The sequence below is a fragment of the Acipenser ruthenus genome, unplaced genomic scaffold (assembly GCF_902713425.1).
Source record: "Acipenser ruthenus unplaced genomic scaffold, fAciRut3.2 maternal haplotype, whole genome shotgun sequence".
In the NCBI taxonomy this organism is placed as follows: domain Eukaryota; kingdom Metazoa; phylum Chordata; class Actinopteri; order Acipenseriformes; family Acipenseridae; genus Acipenser; species Acipenser ruthenus.
Window position 1 is genome coordinate 45,750 of NW_026708129.1, and position 20,390 is coordinate 66,139.

Sequence of the window (20,390 nt, forward strand, 5' to 3'; positions counted from 1 at the left end):
GGGAGTTAAGTTTTCAGCCAATGCTGACACGCGTATTGTAATGACGTAATATGGGTGTGCTTCAAATATTTAAAGTGAACGGATCTGAAAATGTATTTATCTGTGTTATTTGTCATTTGTAATGAGAAATATTTTACAACATAATGTTTTTTTGGGGGGGAATTATGTTTTTATTAATTTCAAAGACAATACAGTAAATACAGTCTCTCTCTCTCTCTCTCTCTCTCTCTCTCTCTCTCTCTCTCTCTCTCTCTCTCTCTCTCTCTCTCTCTCTCTCTCTCTCTCTCTCTCTCTCTCAAACGGTTTTTTTTATCTACAGTATAACTATATATACCAGACCTCTCTGTGCTTTACAATGCTTCCCTATGCTTTACCAGACCTCTCTGTGCTTTACAATGCTTCCCTATGCTTTACCAGACCTCTCTGTGCTTTACAATGCTTCCCTATGCTTTACCAGACCTCTCTGTGCTTTACAATGCTTCCCTATGCTTTACCATACTTCTCTGTGCTTTACAATGCTTCCCTATGCTTTACCAGACCTCTCTGTGCTTTACAATGCTTCCCTATGCTTTACCAGACCTCTCTGTGCTTTACAATGCTTCCCTATGCTTTACCAGACCTCTCTGTGCTTTACAATGCTTCCCTATGCTTTACCAGACCTCTCTGTGCTTTACAATGCTTCCCTATGCTTTACCACACCTCTCTGTGCTTTACAATGCTGTTTGTTACATTAACCGTGCCACACACACACACAGCAGTTTTCAAGCTGCAGAAGTCTCTTGAGTGGGAGTCAGTGGCGGTGTGAACACACAGGCAGGCCGTATCTAAAAACACGCAAAGCTTAAACAACAGCCAGCCAGTTTACACCTCCACAAATATTTGCTCTCCTTTTTCACATTCCCGGACTGAGTTCTGACCCCCAGATCAAGGCCAGTCCTTCTAAACACCCCCCCCCCCCGGGGAGGGTCAGGGAATCAGACAGCCTTAAGAAGCATTATTTAACAAATAACACAAATATACAGTCCTGCTTTTCCCTGCGAACCCACTGGTGCTCCTTTGATTCCCAGCCTCTACAGGACTGGACGGGATTGTTTAAAACACACAGGATTAGGAATGAACTGCACCTCTAATGAAGAGCCACAGGGTCTTCAACCCCAGACACATTCTCACAGGGAAATGGAGTTATTTTTAAACAAGGTTCAAACTTAACCCTTTGCTGGCTCCAGTGAATACACCCACTTAACCGCTAAGACTATTCAGCATGTACGACAGAAAATAAAATATGGACCTACAGGCAATGCTGTTGCTGATGCAGTTTGGTGGGATAATTCAGCACATTTATACTGTGGAATACAGGAGGGAAAACAAATACAGGTACAGAACAGGTTCAAATAAACGCTCTTTACAAGTGAGGGATTCGCACCCCCGGTGTGAATTACCGAATTCTGCGCTGCCACACAAGCTGTGAAGAAGCTCTGTTTTCTTGTAGTTAAACAGACCACGGCTGTTCCTCTTCACTGAAGGCTAGCAGTCTGTGAAGTGCGAATATTGACTCTGATTGTGAGATAGCTGTCCTGGGAGGGAGGTCAGCACAGTGTAGCGCTGGTCACCGTGCACACTCCCTGTGAGAGCCTCCCGCAGCGCAAGCACAGCAACGTGGAATAAAGCATAGGGAAAGCAGAGAGGCATGGTAAAGCATAGGGAAGCATTGTAAAGCACAGAGAGGTGTGGTAAGGCATAGGGAAACATTGTAAAGCACAGAGAGGTGTGGTAAAGCATAGGGAAGCATTATAAAGCACAGAGAGGTCTGGTAAAGCATAGGGGAGCATTGTAAAGCACAGAGAGGTCTGGTAAAGCATAGGGAAGCATTGTAAAGCACAGAGAGGTCTGGTAAAGCATAGGGAAGCATTGTAAAGCACAGAGAGGTCTGGTAAAGCATAGGGAAGCATTGTAAAGCACAGAGAGGTATGGTAAAGCATAGGGAAGCATTGTAAAGCACAGAGAGGTGTGGTAAAGCATAGGGAAGCATTGTAAAGCACAGAGGTATGTGTGTGTGTGTGTTCTGTGAGCTCAGCGCTCTGTGTGTGTGTATGTGTGTGTTCTGTGAGCTCAGCGCTCTGTGTGTGTGTGTTCTGTGAGCTCAGCGCTCTGTGTGTGTGTTCTGTGAGCTCAGCGCTCTGTGTGTGTGTGTGTGTGTGTGTTCTGTGAGCTCAGCGCTCTGTGTGTGTGTGTGTGTGTGTTCTGTGAGCTCAGCGCTCTGTGTGTGTGTGTGCAAACACCAAGAACAAACAAGCTTCAGGAAGAGCCCGCTGGGAAAGATAAAGCAGACTTCCACGGGAACAAAACAAGCCTGTCGCTAACCCCCCTCCCCTCTTCCTCTTCCTCCTCCTCCAGGCTGGACAATGAAAACCAGGGCTCTCTGAATCACACGGGAGTCATCACAGAGCCCAGGAAGATCAATATTTCTATAAACCAGCGTTTACTGGATTTCAATCAATCAGATCAGTGCAGAATAAGACGTGGCAACACTCAGTTTAATAGAAATCAGATAAGTGGCATTTAAGACCTCAGTTAGGTAAATGAATGAGGTGCTGCTATTGTGATAAAGTATATTAAAAATGACCGATTTACAGTATGGGGTTGGAAGAACGTCTTGTGTTCAAGAAACTTGGAATGAGAGAAACATCTTTATATAGTGTATCCCACAAATTGATACTCCCAGTAACTTAAAATCACACACAGAGACAACGAAACACACACACACACTCAAGACAGACACACACCGACATACACACACACTCCGCAATTCTTCCAAAAGAATCCTCTCTCGGAGCAGTTTCCTGACAGTTCTGCCAGCATTTCTCCTGTTTCCTTTGTCCTCTTGCGCTGTGCCACTGGTTCCAGGCAGTCTGGTCTGCGTGAACCCGAGTCGACAGCACAGCCCTGCAGCATGTCATCCTCCAGACTGTCTCTTACCAGCGGCCTGAGCTCCACCCAACGCGACGGCCAGACAGGAGCTGGACAGGGTGCAGAGGACAGGGCTGTGCTGCAGATCCGAGACGAGGCGCCCCACAGCAATAGCATGACAACCCTTATACAAAAGAGTCCCAGAGTACAAACACAGCACAGTGCAATCAAGCACAGAGAGGTCTGGTAAAGCATAGGGAAGCATTGTAAAGCACAGAGAGGTGTGGTAAAGCATAGGGAAGCATTGTAAAGCACAGAGAGGTCTGGTAAAGCATAGGGAAGCATTGTAAAGCACAGAGAGGTGTGGTAAAGCATAGGGAAGCATTGTAAAGCACAGAGAGGTGTGGTAAAGCATAGGGAAGCATTGTAAAGCACAGCGAGGTGTGGTAAAGCATAGGGAAGCATTGTAAAGCACAGAGAGGTCTGGTAAAGCATAGGGAAGCATTGTAAAGCATAGAGAGGTATGGTAAAGCACAGGGAAGCATTGTAATTCAAGATCTGTTGAATCATATACCTGTTTTTCACTCGGATGTCTGTGCATCGTGAAAGAAAGAGAGAAGACCGGGCTCCCGAGTGGCGCATCCAGTAAAGGCGCTCCTCGCAGGATGTGCCCTATAGCCTGGAGATCGCTGGTTCGAATCCAGGCTATGTCACAGCTGACCGTGACCGAGAGTTCCTAGGGGGCGGCGCACAATTGGCTGAGCGCTGCCCGGGTAGGGAGGGCTTAGGTCGGCAGGGGAATCCACGGCTCACCGCGCATCAGCGACCCCTGTGGCAGATAGGGCGCCTGTGGCTCTGCAGCGGAGCCGCCAGATCTGTGTTGTCCTCCGGCACTATAGGTCTGGTAGCATTGCTGTGGATCTGCAGTGCGAAAAATGACGGCTTGGAAGGAGCACGTTTCGGAGGACGCGTGTTTCAGCCTCCGTTTCCCGAGTCGGCGGGGGGGTTGCGAGCGGTGAGCCGGGGATACAGATAATAATTGGGCATGCTAAATTGGGGTGAAAACCGGGGTAAAAATAATTGGCGACGACTAAATTTAAAAAAAAAAAAAAAGAAAGAGAGAAGACCACTTTCATTAAAATTTTGCATTTATTGAATGACAAAGTATAAAAATTCTCACTTTAGTTTACAAACAATTATGTACAAAATATACAGATTACTTTACATCTTTTACACAGTCGTATTTTCAGATTTGTGCCCCTTTATCTGGGAAGGGGAGCAACGAGAACTCTGAAACAGGCACCTGTTTAGACAGCTCGGAGAGAACACTGTGGCTTCAGAACAAACACAGAAACGTGTTTGTGTAGTCGTTTGTTACTTTAGTAAGATTATAATTACTGCAGCATAACTGGAACCAATTATAATTGACAAATAGCATTGCAAACAATATCATTAATTATTATTATTATTATTAATAAACATTGCTACTACAAGTTTAAAACTTATTTAAATCCTTAAAACAAATTAAATGGAAACCGACAGTTACATTTATAACCAAAATCTGTTTGTTTTATTTTTTGTTTTACAGCTGGCTCCTACCTCCACTTCCTCAATCTGTGACTTTCATTTCTCCCGTCTCTGTGTACAGAACACTTAAGCTTATTGAAGGAGTTTGGTACAGCAAGTTCAAAAGAGTGAACCCCAGGACCGGGTGCAGCAGCAGCAGCAGGGCTAGTGTGAGTTTGTAACCCTGCTCAAACTCCTGGCTCCTGATCATTTCAATATTAATAATAATAATAGACTTCATTGAGGGGAGCTCTGAACCCCAGGACTGGGTGCAGCAGCAGCAGCAGCAGCAGCAGGGCTAGTGTGAGTTTCTAACCCTGCTCAAACTCCTGGCTCCTGATCATTTCAATATTAATAATAATAGACTTCACTGATGGGAGTTCTGAACCCCAGGACTGGGTGCAGCAGCAGCAGCAGCAGCAGGGCTAGTGTGAGTTTCTAACCAAGCCTAACTAGTTACTGCGATCTCAGATAACAGCAATAAAATCCTGTGATGAGATGATACATTTGTACCTTTTGTTTTTTATTTCATTGTAAATAATCCACATCAGGATTCTGTTTGAACCCATTTCAAGACTGCTACATACGTGTTTCCCCCCCCCCCCCCCCCCAGATTAAATTATCACATGATCTGCTATTTACACATTTTTACATGTTTATACAAAGAAAGGAGAAACGAAATGCATCTCCTTTCAATCTCATTCCAATCTCATTCCAGTCTCAGAGTCTCTGCTCGAAAAAGACTTCCTGGTGCTTTGCGTGCCTTTGCCTGCAAGTCCACGCTCGGCCGACAGGGGTCAGTGTTGAGCAGAAATAGGGAGGAAAGGTCAGGACTGTCTCTTAGATTCCATATTCTGCGGTTTCTCCGTTAACTTTTTATTCATTTCTTGCATTCCTCTCTCTCTCTCCTCTACTGAGATTCATCTCCGTTTGCAGGATTTCAAAACCTTTGACTTTAATCCTTCAATTTTTTGTTCGATTGTAATATTGAAATCTGTAATAAATCATATTATTAATAAGCATGGCATCCTTCCTCCAAACAGCTGTGTTCTGCCGTTGTCGATCTTTGGTTCCGAGTGCAAAGGAGAAAAAAAAAAAAAGGATTTAATAAAAAGCGTTTGCTTGAACAATTGTGGACGCAGTCTAAAAGCGAGTCACAGAGGCAGGGAACAGTCCAAGCATGGACAGAAATGCGGGTGGATTTTGTGACAAGCCTTCACACACTCTATATCCTCATCTTCCAAAAGGTCCATTTCCTTCTCTTACAGTGTCCAGCACTGGGAGGTTAATGGCAGTTGCAGTGTCTCTATACGCGAGGGTGTGGGCCTCGATGGCCACCGTACTTGTAGTCCTGGGGAGCTGTAGTCCTAGAGCAGCAGCAGCAGGGCTAGGGAGGGCAGTAGCGTCAGCAGGAAGGAGATGGAGGCTAGGGGAAGATTACAATGGTTTGCAACGCTCTTCAGAACATCTGGGAGACTGACTGCTGGGTCATCTAGAGAGAGAGAGAGAGAGATTAATATCAACTGTAGATTCAACACAGTGCTGGAATAAGGTTTAGTATTAGGGGTTTAAGCAATTGCAAACACACAGCAGTGTGCACATGTATTCGAACACCCCATTGCTTCTGTAGTTTGGATTTGCTGGGCGTCTGAAATCAAACCACTGGAACTGAATCTTGGAAAATTGTCAATAAGCAGATTGGAGATGGTCTAATTTAATTGGCTAATAGGCCACCCGTGCAATTAATTTAAAAACAGTAAAGAGAAAAGGAGCACAGAGTCACACACGGTAAAACGCAGGAGACTTTTTAGAAGTGGTTTAAGACTAATTAAAGCACAGAGCGGTCTGACATTTTCACACACAAGTGTGTTTCTAGATCCCTGATTACTGAGCGGAGATTGAAATTCTCCCACCCTAATATAAGAACGGGAATCAAATCGACACTGAAGACAACGAGAGAGTTTAAGTCAAAACTGTTGTCAAGTTAGAACGTTTAATGATGCTGAAAGTTGGTGTTCGGTATGGTTGGGATTCGTACCTGCTGGTAGTTTAGCTTTGGTAGTGTGCACGACTCCAATCCTGGGCTGTTGGGCAGCTGAGGAAAAAGAAAAGAGAGAGAGGCCAGGGTTACACACTGCAGAGTAGGCAAAAGAGAACCACCACTACAAAATCAAATCAAGACCAAACGAGGATACTGCTAATAAAGCATCTTGAGACTTAAGCTAATGGCTGTTTTGCATTTCTTAGGTTTCCAAAATGTGTGAACTAGCAATTACTTGCAACAGCTGGTTCACACACACACACACACACACACACACACACACACCACACACACACCTCCTTCAAATCACTGTGTGACTGTGCCAAGTTTCCTATCAATGTATATATTTTAAAACTCCACAGGCTTTACAAAACTGTTTGAAAATGTCTAAGAAATGGTGACCAAAAAGGAGAGATATCTATATCTATACAGATATAGTGGATTTAGCGCTCTATAGAAATCAGGAGCTGACAGTCCGACGAGGGTGGCTGGTGTCGATCGGGCTGATTCATCATTCAGAGCGAAACGAGGGAAGAAACAGCTGCTTGGGTTTGTGACGATCGCTGCTTTTCTTAAGACTCTGCGGAGAACAGCGATCGTCACAAACCCAAGCAGCTGTCTGTTCGCTCCGATCTCCATCGAGGGTGCTGGACACTCACCAGTGGGTCCGATCACATTGACTTTGAGCCTCAAGCACTGGTCTCCATGGTGATGAATCGGTTTAGCTGTGGAGGAGAAAGCAAGACGCAATGTTAGTCCTGAGCAGATCGATTCAGGGTTACCAAGACATGCAATTCATTTCAAAACAGTAAAGAGAAAAGGAACACAGAGCCACACACGGTAAAACGCAGGAGACTTTTTAGAAGTGGTTTAAGACGCCTGATTAAAGCACAGAGCGGTCTGACATTTTCACACACGAGTGTGTTTCTATATCCCTGATTACTGAGCGGAGATTGAAATTCTCACACACAGAGGTGTTTTCATGCAGGCAGGTGTATAGAGGATATCAATGACACATCTGGAGGTGTTCTAATAAAACTGTTGATTAGTTCATGTTGAAAGACCTTCTTAAAAAGTTTCATGCCATTGTTTATTGGGGTTGACTCACAGATATAGTAGTAGGTATCCCCCTCTTTGAACTCCTTGCCCAGGGTGAAGGGGGTGAACCTCTGGAACTTCTCGGAGAATCTCTCCGGTCCGTGGGGGGCGTGCGGCCGGTCGCACTCCCAGCGCAGCTGCTCCTTGGACTGGGGTTTGCAGGTCAGGTAGTCCTGGAGCTCCACCATGTACAGGATGTAGCGCTCGGCCGTGTGGGAGGGAACAGCCCCCTCCTCATAGTGGGGGCAGATGATGTCCAGATAATCATTGAGCCGCACAGACACGGAATAGTCATCCCACAGGAACCTGGGAAGAGGAGGGGAGGGGCAGCGTTAGCACTGCGAGCATCACTCGGGAGAAACTGCAGCAGCAGCAGCAGCGGGGATGGGACTCCTGCTGCACAGCAGTTTGATCCATTCCAGGTTTTACTAACAGCTTGATTAGCCTCAGTGTGTCTAGGTAACAAGCTCAGGGGTGTACAAAACTCTGTGAAGCCAGGAATGGATCAAACTGCTATGCTATAGGAGTCTTTATTTCCATTCCTTTATGAATTTTAAAAAGTGGACAGTAAAATCAATGCAGGGATTTGAAATGGCTCCTACTGCATAGCAATTTCACCCGCTCCAGGTTTTACAACTGGCCACAGTGTGTATAGGTAACAAGTTCAGGTGAGCTACTTACTCTGTGAAACCAGGAATGGATCTAAACAGCTATGCAACAGGAGTCTTATTTCCATCCCTGATCTCTAGACAGAACCTGCCAATGGCTTTCTCAAGGTCTTCAATAGAAATACTAAAACAAACCCAATAAAATTAAACAAGCCTTTAGCCTGCAAGTCCTCTGTGTTTAACAAACGGAGGCGTTTTTGTCTTTAGCTCTCTTCTGCAGCCTCTTGGTCTCCCTGCCTTGATCTGCGTGAGAGAGCTTCTGATTCCACACCGCTAATTAGCGGCTACCAAACTGCGCTGGCGGAGACGGAGACAGACAGGCTGGGCTCTCGTTCTGCTTTTACGACGCGGTTTCAGTTCTGCCTAATTAGAGCGCCACAAACTCCCCCTCCTCCCCTCCTCCCCGTGCCCTTTGACACCACCTTGTTTTCGGACCCTGTGTGTTGCCAGACTACCTGTCTCCACCCTCACTGCTAGAGGTAACCCAATCTCCAAAAACAGAGGGACCCCCCCCCTCCCACACCTCCATATCTGATCTCTGCTCTGTTTAATTAAAAGCACAGCGTCCCGTGGCTGGTGTAAAGCGAGAGGAATTCAAAACCGGCCCGTCAAGTTTAAACAATCCTACACAGCCCAGAGCCGAAAAAACACATTCAGGGGAACTTTCTGTACTATTAATCTGCAGAGTTGTGGGGAAAACAAAAAAAATCCTTTTTCTGTTCTCCCTCCACCTCACCATTTCCAACTGCGCATCCTTAGTCCTGCTTCCTACACAGAGCTTAAAACTAATGCAGGGTTGTGTTTAAGACTTAAAAAAACCTTATTACTGTAGTTAAATCGGTCGACAGACAGCACAGCACAGTGCTGTAACTGACCCCCTCCCCCCTGTAATTAGCACTAATTGAGGCAGGTTTTATCAGGGCTGTATAGACACAGACCCCCCCCCTCCTCTCTCTTTGCAGCCCTCCCTAATTTGCATTGAATCTGGACGGCTTTTTCTCCTGGAGCAATCTCTCTCTCATTGTGTGTGTTGGGCTGGGTAACGTTCGCATGAAAAAAGAGAGACTATTGTTTTATGACTGGAGAATGTGTATTATTTATGCGTCACGTTGACCACAACAAAAACAGAACAAAAAGCTGCCATTATTTATTTTTAATAATGGCAGGTTTTAGACACACAATTAAAACCCAATTAAGAGAAATTTAAAAATACATTAGGACTAATTTAGTAATAAATAAAACATTTAGATAGGAAGGAACACAAGAGCAAGAAAGGAGCCACATTTCTCCATGGATAGATGGATAGCACCAGGTTAAACTGTCTCTAAATCAAAAGATCTGAGCGTCTCCTCTAGGGTGTGTAGCACCCCCTCTCTCCCCCATGGGGGGGCCCGGCGACACCCCCCCTCCCCCTTCTAATCTAATCCCCTGGGAGCCCAGCCCTGCACAGGAACCGTGACATTCCCCCAGCGCCACAGAGACACCCTCCCTGTGTTAAACAAACCTGACAAGCACAGCCCTGTGCTGTCTGGTGTAGAGGGATAGACAGCCCCTAGACAAGATTACTACAGTAAAAGCACACCAAAGTGTAATAAAGTACAGTGAAAGCCTTGTAAAGCACAGAGAGGTATGGTAAAGCATAGGGAAGCATTGTAAAGCACAGAGAGGTCTGGTAAAGCATAGGGAAGCATTATAAAGCACAGAGAGGTGTGGTAAAGCATAGGGAAGCATTGTAAAGCACAGAGAGGTCTGGTAAAGCACAGAGAGGTCTGGTAAAGCATAGGGAAGCATTGTAAAGCACAGAGAGGTCGGGTAAAGCATAGGGAAGCATTGTAAAGCACAGAGAGGTCTGGTAAAGCATAGGGGAGCATTGTAATCCACTTGGCTCTTCACAGACTCAAGCTGTTGATAAAGCCAGTCTGCTTGTCCTGCACTCCACAAAGCAAGCCCCTGCTTGCTTTATGAGTTCTGTGTGAACAGGAGGCAAGCGCATGATTGAGGCTGTCATTTCACGAGCGCGCTGCTGTAGCCCTGCCACTGACCCAGCACCCGCCGAATCAATCAAATCCTACTGCATGAATACCAGAGTCAGACTGCCAGTCTAAACAGGAGGACTGTACTGCAATACAGAGTCTAAAACACTATCCAAAACATTACAAGAAAATGCATTAGCGATACAGAGAGTGCATAGTGGAGGTATTGCAGTCATTTATTTTAAAAACGCAGGGATGTAAATAAGAATCCAGTTGCATAGCAGTTTGATCCACTCCAGGGTTTAATAAGGACACACCTGAGCTACCTAAACACTGCGGCTAATCAAGCTCCTAGTAAAACCTGGACTGGGTGTCGCTGCTGTGCAACAGGAGTCTCATCTCCATCCCGTTAAGGAACTAACTTTTCAACATTTAAGGAATCAAAACCGGACTGCAAGGCGAGGTTTCACAGCAGCACCAACCCCGGATCCCTCATCTCTCCAGATGCACCGGGCAACGCTACCGTCCGTCTCAACACTGCCAATCCCTTTGTCTCCTCTTCCAAAACCGGGGTCACCGCGACACGCCCTCCATCAATCTCTCCACAAAAGGAGCCAGATGAAGATGGATACGACAGCAGATTGATGAGTCAGATTTCTGTATGCTCTCTCACGCACATGCGGGCTTCTAAAGCATGCCAGGAATGGGGAGAAGGGGGAAGGGGGATGGGTCAAAGGGGTCTTGTTGTCAGTAGAGAAAGAATTAATCCCTTTTTGCCAGCAACCGCTCCAGTGATTGCAATGAGGAGGAGTCCCCTCCCCCCCGAACTGGCACACAGTCCATTAAAGCCCTGCTTTCTTTGAGAGAGTCTTGTCCGCTGCTTTCAAAACGAGGTTCAGAGAAGAATGGCCAATATCACACAGAGCTTCTCTTGAATACAGTAAAGAGAACAAATCAGAGCACAGCTTTGCACACAGAGACCTGGCTGTAGAAATTAGAACCACTCTCTGCCCAGGAGAGCAGGGTGGTGTGTTTTAACTGGAAGACAAAAAGAGAGGAGAGAGAGAGAGAGAGAGAGAGAGAGAGAGAGAGAGAGAGACTGTTCTGCTTCTAGAGGTTTAATGTTTATTTATTTTTATTTTTATTATTATTATTATTATTATTATTATTATTATTATTATTATTATTATTATGTATTTCTTAGCAGACACCCTTATCCAGGGCGACTTACAATTGTTACAAGATATCACATTATACAGATATTATTTTACATACAATTACATTATTCTTTACACATTATTTTTACATACAATTCCCCATTTATACAGTTGGGTTTTTACTGGAGCAATCTAGGTAAAGTACCTTGCTCAAGGGTACAGCAGCAGTGTCCCCCCACCTGGGATTGAACCCACGACCCTCCGGTCAAGAGTCCAGAGCCCTAACCACTACTCCACACTGCAGCCCTGTTGTTGTGTTATAAATTGCTTTGGCAACATTGTACTTGTAATATAGTCATGCCAATAAAGAACATTTGAGTTCGAGAGAGAGGACACAAGTTTTGACAATGCAAGTTTGACATGATACAGCGTGACTGGGCAGGGTTAGGGCATGGCGTGCTTCAACAAGTTAAAAAAAAAAACACATTTGTTTTTGATTTTAGTTTTTTCTCCAAACCAGTTTTTCCTGAATTGGGAACAGTTTCGCTCCGACCTCCACCTGTCAGCCCGGTCGACAACGCGCAGATTCCAGAGGGAGAATCCACAGACGAACGAGACGGAGCTCCGGAGACGCACGTGTCGCGGCAGATTCCAGAGGGAGAATCCACAGACGAACGAGACGGAGCTCCGGAGACGCACGTGTCACGACAGCAGGGAGGAAAGGAAGAGCTGGAATAAACCAAACGCACCGGCCAGCGCCCCCTTCAGCGTGCGGACTGACTGCGTCCGGCATTATGAGAGACAAGTGCTGGGGTGTCTGACCACCGTCCGAGGACCACTCCTCACCAGCTTCATAATGAACCCCTTCAGGGGCTCCCTTAAACAATTTATACAACTGGCTTTAAACACCCCTGGTTTAGGGAGACTGGTTTCTGCTGCTGAACTTATTAGGGAAGGAACGACTAAATAGAACATTTTAGGGCAGCAGTGTGGAGTAGTGGTTAGGGGCTCTGGACTCTTGACCGGAGGGTCGTGGGTTCAATCCCAGGTGGGGGACACTGCTGCTGTACCCTTGAGCAAGGTACTTTACCTAGATTGCTCCAGTAAAAACCCAACTGTATAAATGGGGAATTGTATGTAAAAATAATGTGGATAAGGGCGTCTGCTAAGAAATAAATAATAATAATAATAATAATAATAATAATAATGCATCTAACTTGTGTTCAATGTATGGTTCTGGCACTTAGCGTCCCAGGAAGGCATATTGAATTCCTGGGACACCGTCCTCAAAACCAAGACGATCCAGGGGATCCTGATGGCAGCAGTGTGGAGTAGCGGTTAGGGGCTCTGGAATCTTGACCGGAGGGTCATGGGTTCAATCCCAGGTGGGGGACACTGCTGCTGTACCCTTGAGCAAGGTACTTTACCTAGATTGCTCCAGTAAAAACCCAACTGTATAAATGGGGAATTGTATGTAAAAATAATGTGATATCTTGTAACAATTGTATTCTGCCCTGGGTAAGGGTGTCTGCTAAGAAATATGCCTAAATAATAATAATATTATTATTATTATTATTATTATTATTATTTATAGCTTAGGAGAGAATATAAAACCTGGACTGGAGCAAACTGCTCTGCAATGGGAGTCATTACTATTAACTTGAATTATTATTATTATTATTATTATTATTATTATTATTATTAATAATAATAAATAATAATTACTCAAACGCAGGCTTAGCTAGCTTAAGAAAATAATTGGCGTTAGTGCAAGGGAACGTTAATCCACCAACACGACGCTATCATCATCATTTTCCTGAAGAAATTCTATCTTGTTATTATGAGTCTGCACAGACGGGAGTCGCTAATCCACTTTTTAAAGACGGGCTCAGTCAGGTCCTGCCATTCAGCCGCTGTTCGCAAGTCTTTATAAAAGTGAACGACACCGGCTAATTAGAGGCCTCAGCGAGGAGGTGCCAACCGGCTGAACAATACAGCGCTGAAATGGGATCGCTGCGACTCTCAAGAGAAAGCGAGGAGACCGCATTCTTCTGCGGGTCGCTTTCTCTTGTAAATCAGAAGTGACGTCTCTATACACAAATACAGCATACCAAACAGAAAACGCAAGAGCTTTTGTCTGAAAAGTCCCTATATAGTTATTTTGACACCACTTTTGTGCAGCTACAGGTTTGTTATAAATAAATAAATTAGCGGTCCTGCCTAAGCGACGGATAATAATATTAGAGCAGGCATTACAGACCCTTTTTTTTTTTTTTAAAGTTGATATGATTGCTGTGTTTTATTTATTTTTCACCATGTTGTTTTAAATGTAACTTCTCCATCTGTAGCAAACAGCAACGTTAGGTGAATAACAGGTTCTAGTTTGGTAAAATTTCTTTTTTTTTTTTTTTTAAATAAAAAAGATGAAAGCAGAAACAAACAAACAACCGAAAAAGCAGCAGCAGCAGCAGCTGTCATCGGGAGAATTAGCAGACCCGACACTTGACACTTCGAGACGAGGTCGATTCTCTCAGCGACGCAATCTGCAGAATCGCAGCTACGCCGCCTCGTTAGAAAAACATTAAACCCGCGGGTCGGCTTTTGAATGCAAAATGCGGGGTCAAGTCAGCCCTGTCGATCAAAATCAACCGCGGCTTCTTCAAAAATGTACAAAACAGCGGGTTAAAAAGTTACTCATGCAGATACAGTATTATTTCATGTATTTGTTTTGTCGCTACCGGCAGATGGCAGTAGCGTGCTATTATTATTATTATTATTATTATTATTATTATTATTATTATTATTTATTTCTTAGCAGATGCCCTTATCCAGGGCGACTTACAATCGTAAGCAAATACATTTCAAGTGTTACAATACAAGTAATACAATAAGAGCAAGAAATACAATAACTTTTGTTCAAGTGTGACAAACCACAATTCAATAATACAGCAGATAATAGTGATAGTTACATCAGGATATGATTAAATACAAAGTACTACAGGTTAAACACTTGGCAGACTACAGTATTCTGAAGTACAGGATTAAATGCAGTAAAATAGGGGGCAGATAAGAGCAAAATAATTTGGGCGCTTATATAACTGTACAGCGATCACAGTGCAGGCGCAACACTCACAATGCAATGCCTTAATACGATAATAACACTGAAGCCTCAATTGCTAAATAACAATGACGGCACAGAAACCTGTCTCTTCGTGTCTGCCCTAAAGGCTACAACTGGGGAAGGCACTATAAACCCGGCGTTGTTGTTGCTGCTATAGTTTTACGATTAAGTGTTGTAGTTTTTTGGGGTTTTTTTGGCAAGCAGGTCGATGGAGGAAACCTGCCTTTCAGATAAGGAGTCTCTCCAAAAAAAAAACAACACTTTGCAGGACACGACAGTTCGTTTCCTTCCCTGAGAGTGCGGAGCAGCGTCGGAACACACCGCCCCCCTTCTTCCCCCCCCAAATCCATTATTTTTGTTGTTCGAGTTGATTCATCATCACCTTCCAGCACACATGAAAAAAAACTAACCTTTCACACAATTAAAACGCTGCCATTCCCCGTCAGCGCCCAGACTTACCCGCCCTATTTACACTGGGCTTAATAATACTACGACCAATAGAACAATAACTATGAAGCAGACCCGCACGTAATACGATCGTCAGTACATTGAAATCTAATGAAAACCCGTTTAGTGTTTATTCCCAGTATTTTAAAACTGCCAAAAGTATACGTTTGTATCATTTTTAGTAATAGGGGCAGCAGTGTGGAGTAGTGGTTAGGGGCTCTGGACTCTTGACCGGAGGGTCGTGGGTTCAATCCCAGGTTGGGGACACTGCTGCTGTACCCTTGAGCAAGGTACTTTACCTAGATTGCTCCAGTAAAAACCCAACTGTATAAAATGGGGAATTGTATGTAAAAATAATGTGATATCTTGTAACAATTGTAAGTCGCCCTGGATAAGGGCGTCTGCTAAGAAATAAATAATAATAATAATAGAATTTAAGCGTGCCCTAATTCTCCCTAGATTACAATCTCGTTCTTGTTATTATATATAAATAAAACGATTAAGACATAATAATAATAATAATAATAATTACTTCTACAACTAGCCTAATAAATCTGTTTCCCCTCAACTAAGGAGGGCCGGTCTTTTCCCGTTCCCACTCTCCAAAACTACTTTTAGTTTCTATAACAAAACACCAATCGACATCCCCTCGGGTTAAGCGTTAAAGCCGGGTTAACTCCACTTTTAAAAGAATTTAAAGCGCACTCTGCTTTGCTACCATTTGTTGCCGCTCAGTGATCCGGGGGAGGTGGGGAGGGGTAACACAGGAGCCCCCTTTAACTTATTCTGCTGTAAAGCGACCTAGAGAGAGATACAGCAAACACAAACTACCGGGTACATGAAGCACCCCCTCAAATCCACACGCTATATCTTTGTAAAAGGCTAGTTTGGACACACCTCCTGTGGCCGGCTTCTTCCACACGCTTTGATGGGCTAGCTAGCTGGCTGGCAGCCGTGTGTGTGTGTGTGTGTGTGTGTGTGTGTGTGTGTGTGTGTGTGTGTGTGTGGCAGCTCCTCAGAATGAAATCCCCGTTTAAATAAACAGGGCCCCTGCCTGTCAGTGTAGATAAGTTAACCTCCCATCACTTCCAGAGAAAACGCTCCGTCGGCACAGCCCGACTTCACCAGTCTGCTTTTGTAAGCGGATGTCGTGCATGTGGCTTGTATACACTATTCCATATTTACAGGGATAGAAACGACTCCCGCTGCATAGCCGTTTGATCCAGTCCTGGTTTCATGCACACTGGGGCTGATCAAGCTTGTAGTAAAACCTGGAATGAAACTGCTATGCAATAGGAGTCTTATTTCCGTCAACACGGTGTTGTTAGTGGTAAAATTAGGGGGGTGGGGGTGAAGGTAACTGTGTAATCTAGTGTCCCTGTGTTTACATCCCCTTCGGTCACGAATTTTTATGTTCTTAAATTTGAAAACAGTTTGTCTCAACTCAATGGAGTTTGAGAATTGCGCACAACAACTTAAATGTGAGTCACAAATTTACAAAAAAACTCACCAGTCTGTTTAGTTGAAACACCTGGTTTTGTAACCCGATCCACACTCCGCAGCGAGTTACAGAATAATCCCCTTTGTTATTCTTGGCTAACCCTTTAACACACAGCTGGTTGTCTTTAATACTGATCAGCACATTCCCCTTATAGCCGGGAGTCAATATGGGGGGGGGGAAAGACACCGAAAAGGAGTCAAATTAATACGAGGAAACATGGCGCAATTCGATAGCCCTATTGCAAAATTAAAAACTCAATAGATTCGAAAGGCACGTTTTTAGTGATGTCTTTACCTCGTCCAGGGTTTATTATGATAACAGAAAAGTTGAGTTTACAGGGCAGCGATGGGCACACGGATTGTAAACACACCAACCGCATCGTGTTCTGGTTCGACTAAAGAAAACCTCTATTGAATATAGTTTAATATTATTACGCTTTTTTCAAAACGCAGTTATTTTTGAGTATGCAATACCATTACAGACGCCCAGCTGAATGACACTGTCCAAAGCGTCCTGAATTTATCTAATAATAAATCACATTACGGTGCATACTGTACATTTTAAACTTTAGTGGTCTCGTTTCTAAACCGTACACCGCAAGTCACTGTACATAATGATTCAGAAATTATAACGCACTATTGTAATTAGCGAGAACGTTTCGATACCCATTAAATCAAGGAGAGTATGGGACTGTGTAATATTAAAAGAGTTATTGTGTTGTTACGTTGCACTCTGTGGAGGTGTGTTGCAATACCCCAGGTTAATGATTCATTCTCTGTGCGTAGGTGAGGCATTGAGAAACCGCCACGGACGCGGCAGGAAACGAATCCGCTGTGAGGGGGACTTTTCTCGGTAGAGCTCGGTGCAGAACAGCGTTAGTCACGGTACCGGGCAGAGCCAGGCTGGTTATCGCATGATCGGTATTTAAGGATTCGGTATTTAAGGATTTGTTAACTCTTTCGTGCACGGCCATCTGCAAAGCGACGTTACAAAACTCTCTCTCTCATACACACATACATGGAAGACGCAAATGCATGATAGTCTATACGAGATCGGGGTTAGCGTCTTCTGAACTGAATAAATAAAAATATTCAAATGAAATACTGATTACGTGTCCATAACCATTTTTTTAAAATCTATTTTTAAACGCTCGCCCGTGGAATTGTTATACAGTTTAAGATTTTGGAGAGTGAAAACATGCGTGATATGATCTTACTGTTACGCGCTTGTTATTACAAATATTTTAAAACAGGCTTAGCAGGAATAAAGCGTTGTGTACGGGGCCCCACCTAAAGTGTGCACCCCAATTTTACATGACGTAGTCAGTTTGTTTATACAAGATCTCTATCTATAAACACCAAGGCCTCCTACAAAATATTTGATTTTTCAGCTTATTATTAGGAAGTTAAAAATAATTTAAAACACAGGATGGTATAAAACAATACTTTTGTTTCAAGTTAATCAGATTTCACATCAAAACGTCCTGCGAATCACACATTCTAGGTAAATTAATAATAATAATAATAATAATAATAATAATAATCCAAACTGCTTAATTCTGTAGGAAACGAGATAGCTTCTCTCGACAAAAAAATATAAAATGATTGATATGAAGAATTAAGTCGCTCCCCCGCCAGCTCAGCGGTGCACTGGGGAGGTTAAATATTGACCGCCTCTCCAGTTACTAATCGACTGGGAGTCCTGACAGACAGCCAAAACAAACCCGATCCCTTTAGAAAGAAAATCTCTCGACAGCTAATCTTGCCTCGTCCGGCTCTCGAGCAGGACAATAAAAAAAACACGAGACGGTGCCTGCCTGCGCTTAAAGGAACGGGCCAAGCACCCAACCGAACCGAACCGTCCAGACCAGACTGCGTGCAAACCCATCGACACGCGATGTGTGGAACTGTATCACGGCCACGGGTTTAACTGAACAGCAACAACAACGCGGCGACAGACAGCGTGCATCGAATGCGTTTCATCTGCCGCCGGCAAGCCGTGAACTAAGCAAACGTGACGCATAAACCGCAGTAATCACGGCCCACATCTCACAGAAGGAATAAATTAAAACAGATTGCGTTTTCTCCATGCTAGTAAACGCGCAGTGTTGTGTAGGTTTTACTGCACAGCACTACAAGCTTACAATTACATCTCTTTCGGGTGAGACGTAGTTGTAAGTGACACTGCAACTGATGCATAGTTCACACACCCTAGTCTCTGTAAGTCGCCTTGGATAAAGGCGTCTGCTAAATAAATAATAATAATTAAACAGAGGACTTCAATAAAATAATGCAAACACTCCGTCTCATTAGGATAATGCATTTTTTCTCCTTTCTTTGCAAAATTATATAACATGTATATAAATTAACTTACAGTGGGTTGGTGCTGTTCCAAAATACGCTGTGTCTCTCTGCACAAGACACCCGCAAGCACGCTGAAACGAGGCTCAGAAGCACGAATATATCCGTGTTGTGCATGGCTGCTGTTGTTGTTGTTGTTTTGAAGCGCTGGTCTGTAGTGAAATCCCGGATTGCACCTCCCTTTCAAAACGACAGCACGCAGTGGATTATACGATCCCCCAAAACTCAACCTGATGCTGCAAAGCCGAGCAGAAAGCAATGATTTAATCACGCGCACCGAAACACTGGAACTTTAAATGCGCCGCATTCTACACCCGCCCCCCTAACGCGTCAAACCCCGCCCATCACCGCGTACAAACCAATCCCCGTGCAGGGGATTCACCACTCGACCCCGCCCTGGAGTTCTGGATACCGTTCTGAAACTGTTCTAATCCACGCCCCTCCACCAATGGGATGCCGGAGTGAGGCGTGAGGCGTTCCATCCCCTCCTTTGCTGGACGGGGTAGCCACGCCCCGCTTCGCCTGCAGTAGTTTATCAGTCTGTTGTGTGTTCTTGGGTTTCAAACAAATTGTTTTTCGACTTCTTCTGTTGATGTTTTGACGTCGTGGTAGACTGCTTGATATCAGTCATTATTGATTAAACAGCAGCGCGGATTGCATCAGCAAAGATGTCCTCATGCACCGCGATTATTTGTTTATTGATTAAGCGAGGTATGTTATGATTAGGGTTATTTACTTCTCGATGAATCCGAGCGATTGCCGATAGCGTACATCGCGTTGCAGGGTTCCCTGTCTCTTCCTCCTTACACGACCTTCAGTGGCAATGCAGGCAGGCAGACAGGGCCACTGCAATGGCCAATGGTTCTGTATTACACTGAGGGCCAATGGTAGCACAAGTATAGGGCAGCTACATGGGATGATTGAATGGGACCCCTATACCGCACAAGTACTGTATAGTGCAGCTACAGTTGGATAAAGGCGCCTGCCAAATAAACTGATAATAATACTAAACTAACAATATACATTACCATACCTCTCTGTGCTTTACAATGCTTCCCTATGCTTTACCAGACCTCTCTGTGCTTTACAATGCTTCCCTATGCTTTACCAGACCTCTCTGTGCTTTACAATGCTTCCCTATGCTTTACCAGACCTCTCTATGCTTTGCAATGCTTCCCTATGCTTTACCAGACCTCTGTGCTTTACAATGCTTCCCTGTGCTTTACCAGACCTCTGTGCTTTACAATGCTTCCCTGTGCTTTACCAGACCTCTCTGTGCTTTACAATGCTTCCCTATGCTTTACCAGACCTCTCTGTGCTTTACAATGCTTCCCTATGCTTTACCAGACCTCTCTGTGCTTTACAATGCTTCCCTATGCTTTACCAGACCTCTGTGCTTTACAATGCTTCCCTGTGCTTTACCATACCTCTCTGTGCTTTACAATGCTTCCCTATGCTTTACCACACCTCTCTGTGCTTTACAATGCTTCCCTATGCTTTACCACACTTCTCTGTGCTTTACAATGCTTCCCTATGCTTTACCACACTCTC

General features: G+C 44.4%; 1 protein-coding gene across 1 annotated transcript; it reads right to left on the bottom strand.

Moving 5' to 3' along the window:
- Positions 1 to 4,037: 4,037 nt before the first annotated feature.
- Positions 4,038 to 19,113, bottom strand: LOC131729698 (ephrin-A1-like). The gene is made up of 5 exons (XM_059019922.1): positions 18,853 to 19,113; positions 7,623 to 7,918; positions 7,174 to 7,239; positions 6,512 to 6,568; positions 4,038 to 5,965 (listed from the first exon to the last, which is right to left on the bottom strand). Exons 1-5 carry the CDS (start codon positions 18,954 to 18,956, stop codon positions 5,841 to 5,843), a joined length of 648 nt encoding a protein of 215 aa, XP_058875905.1. The 5' UTR covers positions 18,957 to 19,113; the 3' UTR covers positions 4,038 to 5,840.
- Between the last annotated feature and the right edge of the window lie 1,277 nt (positions 19,114 to 20,390).